Source organism: Oncorhynchus mykiss, chromosome 5 (genome assembly GCF_057628025.1).
Source record: "Oncorhynchus mykiss isolate SJ-2025 chromosome 5, ASM5762802v1, whole genome shotgun sequence".
NCBI classification, from domain to species: domain Eukaryota; kingdom Metazoa; phylum Chordata; class Actinopteri; order Salmoniformes; family Salmonidae; genus Oncorhynchus; species Oncorhynchus mykiss.
In genome coordinates this window covers 43,542,273-43,551,945 of record NC_143026.1, presented here as the reverse complement: position 1 = coordinate 43,551,945, position 9,673 = coordinate 43,542,273, and the positions used below count along the sequence as shown (strand labels likewise).

At 41.1% G+C, this 9,673-nt stretch overlaps 1 protein-coding gene across 2 annotated transcripts; it reads left to right on the top strand.

The window, feature by feature from the left end:
• Positions 1-4,012: 4,012 nt before the first annotated feature.
• Positions 4,013-8,415, top strand: LOC110523896 (procathepsin L). 2 transcript variants are annotated; one of them, XM_021603016.3, is made up of 8 exons: positions 4,013-4,110; positions 5,752-5,890; positions 6,045-6,167; positions 6,341-6,490; positions 6,737-6,961; positions 7,233-7,401; positions 7,703-7,820; positions 8,002-8,415. In XM_021603016.3, the coding sequence occupies exons 1-8, from the start codon at positions 4,055-4,057 to the stop codon at positions 8,099-8,101; spliced, it is 1,080 nt and encodes a 359-aa protein (XP_021458691.3). In that variant the 5' UTR covers positions 4,013-4,054; the 3' UTR covers positions 8,102-8,415. The 2 variants fall into 2 exon arrangements, with proteins under 2 accessions (XP_021458691.3, XP_090091061.1); XM_090234935.1 differs by having other exon boundaries at positions 4,014-4,110; positions 5,784-5,890.
• Positions 8,416-9,673: the final 1,258 nt, after the last annotated feature.

The following is a 9,673-nucleotide window of genomic DNA, read 5'->3' as shown; positions in this document are numbered from 1 at the left end:
GTGATACAGCCCGACAGGATGCTCTCGATTGGGAATCTGTAAAAGTTTGTCAGGGTTTTAGGTGACAAGCCAAATTTCTTCAGCCTCCTGATGTTGAAGAGGCACTGTTGCGCCTTCTTCACCACGCTGTCAGTGTGGGTGGACCATTTCCGTTTGTCCGTGACGTGTAAGCCGAGGAACTTTAAACTTTCCACCTTCTCCTCTACTGTCCCGTCAATGTGGATAGGGGGGTGCTCCCTCTGCTGTTTCTTGAAGTCCACAATCATCTCCTTTGTTTTGTTGACGTTGAGTGAGAGTTTGTTTTCCTGACACCACGCTCCGAGTGCCCTCACCTCCTCCCTGTAGGCTGCTTGACATCATGGGAAAATCATAAGAAACCAGCCAAGTCTTCAGAAAAAAAATTGTAGACCTCCACAAGTCTGGTTCATCCTTGGGAGCCATTTCAAAACACCTGAAGGTACCACGTTCATCTGTACAAACAATAGTACGCAAGTATAAACACCATGGGACCACGCAGCCATCATACAGCTCAGGAAGGAGAGAGATGAACGCACTTTGGTGCAAAAGTGAAAATCAATTCCAGAACAACAGCAAAGGACCGTGTGAAGATTCTGGAGGAAACAGGTACAAAAGTATCTATATCCACAGTTAAACGAGTCCTATATCGACACAACCGGAAAGGCCGCTCAGCAAGGAAGAAGCCACTGCTCTAAAACCGCCATAAAAAAGCAAGACTATGGTTTGCAACTGCACATGGGGACAAAGATCGTACTTTCTGGAGAAATGTCCTCTGGTCTGATGAAACAAAAATAGAACAGTTTGGCCATAATGACCATCTTTATGTTTGGAGGAAAAAGGGGGAGGCTTGCAAGTCGTGGGTCTGCTTTGCTGCAGGAGGGACTGGTGTACTTCACAAAATAGATGGCATCATGAGGGAGGAAAATTATGTGGATTTATTGAAGCAACATCTCAAGACATCAGTCAGGAAGGTAAAGCTTGGTCGCAAATGGGTCTTCCAATGGACAACGACCCCAAGCATACTTCCAAAGTTGTGGCAAAATGTCTTAAGGACAACATAGTCAAGGTGTTGGAGTGGACATCACAAAGCCCTTACCTCAATCCTATGGAAAATGTGTGGGCAGAACTGAAAATTGTGTGCGAGCAAGGAGGCCTACAATTCTGACTCAGTTACACCAGCTCTGTCAGGAGGAATGGGTCAAAATTCACCCAACTTATTGTGGGAAGCTTCTTGAAGGCTACCCGAAACGTTTGACCCAAGTTAAACAATTTAAAGACAATGCTACCAAATACTAATTGAGTGTATGTAAACTTCTGACCCACTGGGAATGTGATGAAAGAAATAAAAGCTTAAATAAATCACTCTACTTTTATTCTGACATTTCACATTCTTAAAATAAAGTGGTGATCCTAAAAGACCTAAGACATGGAATTTTGACTAGGATTAAATGTCAGGAATTGTGAAAAACAGAGTTTAAATGTACTTGGCTAAGGTGTATGTAAACTTCTGACTTCAACTGTAGATATTCCTCTTGTCCAGGTGGGATAGGGCAGTGTGCAGTGTGATGCCGATTGCATCGTCTGTGAACCCATTGGGGAGGTAAGCAAATTGGAGTGGGTTTAGGGTATCAGGTAGCGTGGAGGTATTATGATCCTTGACTAGTCTCTCAAAGCACTTCATGATGACAGAAGAGAGTGTTGCGGGGCGATCGTCATTTAGTTCAGTTACCTTAGCTTTCTTAGGAACAGGAACAATGGTTGCCATCTTGAAGCATGTGGAGCCAGCTGGTCTGCGCATGCTCTGAGGACGCTGCTAAGGTTGCCGTCTGGTCCTGCAGCCTTGCGAGGGTTAACACGTTTAAATGTTTTACTCACATAGGCCACAGAGAAGGAGAGCCCAGTCTTTGGAAGAGGGCCGTGTCGGTGGCACTGTATTGTCCCCTAAGTGAGCAAAGAAGTTGTTTAATTTGTCTGGGAGAAAGACGTTGATGTCCGCGACGGGGCTGGTTTTCTTTTTGCTATCCGTTATTGTCTGTAGACCTTGGCACATATGTCTCACGTTTGAGCCATTGAATTGTTATCTACTTTGTCTCTACACTGACACTTTGCTTGTTTGATTGCCTTGCTGAGGGAATAAATACACTGTTTCCAGTTGCCTTGCCATGATTAAATGCGGTGGTTCGCGCTTTCAGTTTTGAGCGAATGCTGCCATAGATCCACAATTTCTAGTTAGGGATAGTTTTAATAGTCGCAGTGGGTACAACATCTCCAATGCACTTCCTAATAAACTCACTCACCGAGTCAGCGTATACATTGATGTTATTGTCTGAGGCTACCAGGAACATATCCCAGTCCACGTGACTGACTTGCAACCTGACACAGATCAGTAAATATAGAAATAGGTAAACAGTGACTGGGGTTTCTTGGTGGATGAGAGAAACTTGACCTGAACATCCCTCTACAGGTAATTCCAAAATTGTCAGAGTGATAATTTGTTGTAGTGATGATGGGTAAGAAGTAGGTAGGCCGAGTGTTTCTGTATTGCCTAACAAAGGCAACGTTTGAGGCGTTGGTCCACCAGACTTTTTGCGCATTTGGGGGTAAGTGTCTGGGAATGAGATGAGTTCCAATGTAATCAATCAACACTTCTTCTTGATCTGAATTATACTACAAAGCACTGTAATTGGGATAATGAAATCTATACTGATTGTATTTAGAGAGAAAAACTCCTTACCGTAGGAATGTGTGTGATTTCCCTGTGTTTCTGTAGACATACCAATGCCAATCAAGTAGTCCTATCAGTAACTAGATATCTACATGTAGATTCAGCAGCTGCGCAAGAAGAGAATCCATCCCTCCCCTTCTTCCTGTGTGATTGTGTTTGGTTGACAGGCAGTATTTCCTATCACTGACAAGGAAAAAGCAACATTACACAATAGGTATTGATCAGAAACAATGTGTTTAGTGTGTTGCTGTGGGTTTTAATCTAGTGGGTTTAATCATTTAAATAGGTACATGAATGCTTTGCCATTGAATCTGTATGAGCTCCAAAAAATACAAAACAATATGATCAAAGTTTAAAAGGAAAACAAAAAGAGAATGTGCAGAAGAGGTAGAAAACCCCTGAACAGCTTGTAAGACACCTCCCCTTTCAAATGAAATTGGAATGGTTATTTACAAGGCCATTAGAATGCTGTCTTGACACAGCAGGCTATCACACAATAATTAATCAGTTTAAAGAATGCAGACAATCTCATGTATTTTAGCATTAAAGGGGCAATCTGCAGTTGCTACATCAATTGGTGTACTTATAAAGTAAGGACATCAACCTGTTGATTATTATATTTTATACCTGTATTTTCAGGCCTAATGTAGTATAAAAAAAAATATGCCCAGGGCCCTAAATCAAATCAAATGTATTTTCAAGACCTTTTTACATCTGCAGTTGTCACAATGTGCATATACAGGAACACTAAAATACTAAAACCCCAAATTAACAGGAAGATGTGTATCGGGTATGTAACCCACTGCTGAGTCAAAGAATGATGGCAAGTTATTTATCACTTTCTAGCTAAATTCATGTCATCCTTGTGCAGTGAACATGTCTTGCTTTTTTTACTGACCATTTCTTTGTTATTGCTGTTTGAGCAGCAGCGTGTCACGTTCTCATCTTCTCTGAGCCGGCACATGATGAGAGAACTGTTACAAAGTAACCGAATATGAAATAATGTTAATGCAAACTGGTTCGACGTTACAATGTATAATAATTATATTATTATTGTACCCTTTGTCTCCCAGTAATCTAATCAACTTCTAAAGATGTTTCATCAAGTTCAGCTGAAGGATAAAACGGTAACTTGGGCAGGAATCACATGCTGGGATATTTACTCGGGTGCGGGACCTGAGATTTTTTAAATTCCTTTTTCAGCCAATCCCAATATACACTGTGTGATATCGAGGTCCGTTTAGCCAATCACAGGCCTCCCTTACTATCACGACAAATAGCTGGCTGTATAAAGTGTTGTGTTTAGTAGGCATGGTCCACACAACAACAGCATATATCAACTCACCTTTATTGCAAATTGACGGAAAGTAAGTATTGAGCTAGGGTTGTTATACAGTGTTCGGTCGGTCTTCTTGGGTTATGGCCGTTTATCAGGGGCATTTGCTTTTCAATTGATACGACAATGCCTAACAGCGTTAAGATACAGTTTCTGATGTTATTGCTGCCGGCTGTTACCAAACATTCCCTTGAATATCAACATTTATCATTTGGAAAAGCATTACTTGCTATAATTTGGATTAACGACAGTAACGTTCGATTTTGTTTTTTCCTTCAGTTTAATTTACTGTTACGCTAGATTTTTAGAATATGGAGATCTCACATACGAAACCTCTCCAGTGTTATCGTTTTTATACGTTACGATATAGGAAACAGTACAAATGCGGCTAATATTTGGATGAGGTGTTGCTTAATGAGATTTTCAGCAATTTAAAAAGAGACCGGCGTTTGGTTCCTCAATGTGTTATCACTGCTTTCAACCGTCAAAGTACAACCCAAATTCTATGGAAACCGTGAATTAATCCAAAAATCAATCTAAGTGTTTTACACTGCGCTTTCAAACATGAAACATATATAAACAATTTAATTACTGTGCTTCATCTAAAAGCACAACCATATGACCTTAATTGCTGTTGATTTCATTAACTGCGTAATTTGGTGCCGGTGATCAATGCCATTTTCAGTGTGCAGATTATTTTAGCAATTGCGAACATCTCCAGAACTACGACCTTGGCACCCTATTTTGAATGCATGATTAATTAGTTCAGTGCTGTCACTTTTTTTGCATTGGTTAGACCCTGTAAGTAAGCATTTCATTTTAAGGTCTACACATGTTGTATTCGGCGCACGTGACCAACTTTGATATGCGAATAGGACATTTTATAGTGACTCATCTCGAATGTGGCACGGATGTGTTTACTCATTTTAGTTGAGTAAATACTGCCGCATTAGTTTAAGAGACACAATTTTAGGCTATTCACTGTATTGCACAAATAATATAAATGTTTTGTCAATGCAACCAATTATCAACATTTGAAGGATTTGTATATTTTGTGTCAAGGCTTTAATTTTGTCTTGTCTACATATTAATGATTGATTCACACCTCCAGCTCAACCAAAAGTTAAAGAATAGGTCGTAAGTTTGATTTAGTCCTGTTCTTTAACTTAGATATTTGTTGAGGGAGATGTGAATCCAACATATGGCCTAATTTTTAAGATTACTTTTTAAATCAAGTGAAGTTTAACTCTAGATGTGTCTATTTTTAGTTGACTTTGAACAATAGCTGCTGATGCCTTCACAAATCTTATATATGCCTGAATAGTGTCATTGATATGTAGGGTGATTTCATTGTTTCTGTTAAACCTATCCTTTGGAATGACTGCTAGCAACAGTGAATCTGAAGGTGAGAGACTTCTCACTGTACCACATGGGTAGTAGTCAGGGACATGTCAAAGCTAAGCAGGGCTTGGTTAAAACCCTGGGTGGGAGACCAAATGGATAGCTGTAGCTCTTCTACTGAAAAGTTGGTGCTGCCCAGCCTCTATTTTCTTCTGGTAGTGGCTATAACATTGAAGCTCTATTGTTTCAAAGAAACAATTTCAACACTTTAATGTATAGATTCTTAACACTGAATACAAGGCTGACTGATGACTCTGCTCTCTCCCTTCAGTTGTTTGACTATGACGTCGCTCTACTTGGCAGTGTTGGTGCTCTGTATGAGTGCTGTGTATGCAGCCCCTATGTTTGACTCTCAGTTGGAGGGCCACTGGCACTTGTGGAAGAACTGGCACAGCAAGAACTACCATGAGGTGGGTGTTTAAACAGAAGTAGAGGAGCACATAGGAACCCCTCAGTGGCTATAATTGGTGCCTTTGCATACATGTAGCTGTAAATTACAATTAACTCAGTTTAACAATATTACATGGATTGTGTATTTTCTGACTGTTTTTCACTCATTGTTAGAGAGAGGAGGGCTGGAGGAGGATGGTTTGGGAGAAGAACCTGAAAAAGATTGAGATGCACAACCTGGACCACTCTATGGGAAAACACTCCTATCGTCTGGGCATGAACAACTTTGGTGACATGGTAAGAAGAATCACCTTGCTGAGCAGTGCTTGACATGGATGAAATGGGTGCCGCTACTCATTCTGGGTGCAAGACATTAAACCTACATATTAAATTCAGATGGTAACTTACAGAACACATCTGGCCAGGTAGACTACATTTCAACGTGTTTATCTGAATTCCTTCCTCCCTAGACCAACGACGAGTTCAGGCAGCTGAACGGCTACAAGCAGACTACTGAGAGGAAGTACAAGGGCTCTCTGTTCATGGAGCCCAACTACCTGCAGGCCCCTAAAGCTGTGGACTGGAGAGAGAAGGGCTACGTCACTCCCGTCAAGGACCAGGTGAGATCTGAATCACACTCATGAGTCATGACTCCTATCCACACACAATGCTCTGTCACTTAATGCAGGCTTTCCTGAGTTCTTACATCCAGGAAATGTCTGGCTTGTTTGCATGCTTACCAATGACATGCCTGTAATTTACAGTATGTGGCAAATGGGTTATTACTTACATACACTGGCTTAATATGCACATGTCAGTGTTCTGACATGAAATACTAACATGATGTTTAACAATCTTTCCCCCAGGGCTCATGTGGGTCTTGCTGGTCGTTCAGTTCCACCGGAGCCATAGAGGGCCAGCAATTCAGGAAGACTGGCAATCTGGTGTCTCTGAGTGAACAGAACCTGATGGACTGCTCCAGACCCCAGGGCAACGAGGGCTGTAATGGGGGTCTCATGGACTTGGCGTTCCAGTATGTAAAGGACAACGGCGGCCTGGACACAGAGGCGTCCTACCCCTATGTGGGCAAGGTAAGGCCCTGTGTACTATTAGTCTGAATTCAAATATAATAGGGTATGAAGATGCATTTATTAAAAGGCCCTGTTCTTTTAGCCTGGTCCCAGATAATTTCCTGTAGCTCCAACTCCTATGGTTATTATTTTGGCATGACTTACAACTTTGAGAAATAAATGACATTTTCCACTACATTACAGTTCGATTTATGTCTCCAAGGATGACTGACTTGCTTGAATAATTGTTTTTTTTACTAATCATGGCCGTTGGGCTTATCTGGTTACTCAGGATGATGATCTTTGCCACTACCGACCAGAGTTCAGTGCCGTTAATGAAACCGGCTTTGTGGACATCCCCAATGGCAAGGAGCACACTCTGATGATGGCTGTGGCGTCTGTTGGCCCAGTCTCTGTCGCCATCGATGCCAGCCACGAATCCTTCCAGTTCTACCAGTCTGGTGAGTAGCAGTTAGCGATGCCACTTTAAATTGTTACAATATTTGCAAGGATTGGATTCCCTACCTACTATTTTTGGGTAGCAGTGAGCTATTCTGGTCTGTCCTTTTCACACTGTAGTTAATATTTACAAATGGTTTCATCTTTGTAGTAAATTGTTTTTTACCAAATATTTCAGTTTTGCCGTCTAGTAAATAGCTACACGCTACCTAACGACCTTTAGCTTTGAGATCCGGTGGTTTTACATACTGAGGTAAACCCAGCATCTTAGCCCACTAATTTAACTTTGACCTCTCCCTGTAGGCATCTATTATGAGGAGGAGTGCAGCAGTGAGGAGCTTGACCATGGAGTTCTGGTGGTGGGTTACGGTTTTGAAGGAGAGGATGTAGGTGGCAAGAAATTCTGGATTGTCAAGAACAGGTACAGTACATAGTATCTTCCTAGGATGTTTTTTGTTTGTTACGTCACCACTATGGGATGTGTTGATTTCCTCATCGGGGAATATGCCTCTTGTCCTGATACTATGGTCTACGTCATACATTTCTCTAAAGCAGCAGTGAATCTATAATTGTGGGACTAACATGTTTTGTCTCTTCCTCAGCTGGAGTGATAAGTGGGGAGACAAAGGCTACATCTACATGGCCAAAGACAGGAAGAACCACTGTGGCATCGCCACGGCAGCCAGCTACCCACTAGTCTAGTGTTCTACAACCTGAAGGTTCTAGTACACTAGACCTTAGTTTTAGAAACATTTGATGAAAGATCTGGAAAACGGGTCATGGTTACAGTGCTGCCTTAATTAAATACATCCGTGAAAGGTGCATGAGAACCTGCTGCTTGGGTTTTAAAGAAGCACATTTAGGGAATTTATGAAATTCTACCCATTTTTGTTTTATACATTTTTATGTCTATGCATCTTGAGCCAAGTGAATGTTACAGGTGTAACCTGTGTACATTCCTAATTTTCTGCTTTTACAACTGTTTTGTACATCAGCAAAATAAACATTTTTAAAATTGATTTGTGAGGCTACAATGTGGTACCAATCGACTACATTTTTCTACGATGTAGCACTAATTTAAATGTTGGCACTATCTAGCAGCTATTATGACAGTCAGTGAAGGCTGACTCTCAAACACACATGTCATTTGGGAGCTAGGTGAATTTCAACAGCACTAGGCTGTTCAAAATAAATCTCCCCTGCATCCCATTTCCCTGTAACATGGTACGCCTGCTTGAGATTTTTACTTAAATATATTTCAGTGTTTTTTTTTTTTTTTTTTGATGGGACAAGGATTCTCTACACTGTTCAGTGCTTGTTTCCTCAACTTAAATTGAGTGAACAGTGTTGCATTTTAGCAACCAGGAAATGACAGCTGTTAAGTTTAGTTTTTGTGTCTTAATTTACAGTACAGTGATTCCCTACACTTTGGTGCGTGTTTATTTTTTACAAAATGAAATTGAGCAACCAGTGACTTTTGGCCACCAGGAAATGACAGGGTGGCTTGACCCAATAACCTCTACATAACACAGCCAACACCGCTTTCCCATTTGAGGACGGATGCCATTTCGGCAGGCAAAATCATTAGACTAAACACAACACTGGCAGGTCAGGAAATTTGTGATTTAGTCTGCTATTACTGTAGATATTATGGACATTCTCAGAAATTTGGAAAATTCTAGAGATCCTGTGTAGCACCTCTAAAGGTTGTGGGGTTTGCTGCACAGTAGTGAATAAGACCTGATGCATTTACTTGGCATTTAGCTGGATTTTGAGGTGGGGATGAGACCCTATTCAGCGGGTGTACTTGTACATCAAGCTGCTTCACCCTACAGAAACAAGATGGGCTCTTGCCCCTAAATGGCAGTTCTGGCTCAGACAAGCTTAACTAGGCTCATTTTATGCCTGGGCCTTATGGATAAAAGCCAATACAGACAGCTTGGTATAAGATATTTGCTTTCACGTTGAGCATTTTGACCGTCTTTCAATAGTCTTCATGTGCACCCACAGTTAATAATTTGTATACAAAGTGGCAAGCCAACCAAATCGTTTCTTTACAATTGACCGACACACTTGCTTTGAGGCAAATGTTTAAACAATTTCACACCCATTGTATTTCCTATATTGTCCTTAAGACTGCTACACCATCTTTTACTGTTTCCTACAAACCTTGTTAAAGGCCAAGTGCAGTCAAAATTCAGTCAAATCCTTTCAGCTGTTATTTCCCAATAGCTGCTGGTTGAAAATACCATCGACACCAGATGTTTTAATCAG

Bases quoted from the DNA above. Each gene is read 5' to 3' on its own strand.
- LOC110523896 (XM_021603016.3), top strand. From the start codon at position 4,055: ATGGTCCACACAACAACAGCATATATCAACTCACCTTTATTGCAAATT. The intron at 5,891-6,044 runs GTGGGTGTTTAA...ACTCATTGTTAG, and splicing joins ACAGCAAGAACTACCATGAG to AGAGAGGAGGGCTGGAGGAG. The intron at 6,491-6,736 runs GTGAGATCTGAA...TCTTTCCCCCAG, and splicing joins TCACTCCCGTCAAGGACCAG to GGCTCATGTGGGTCTTGCTG.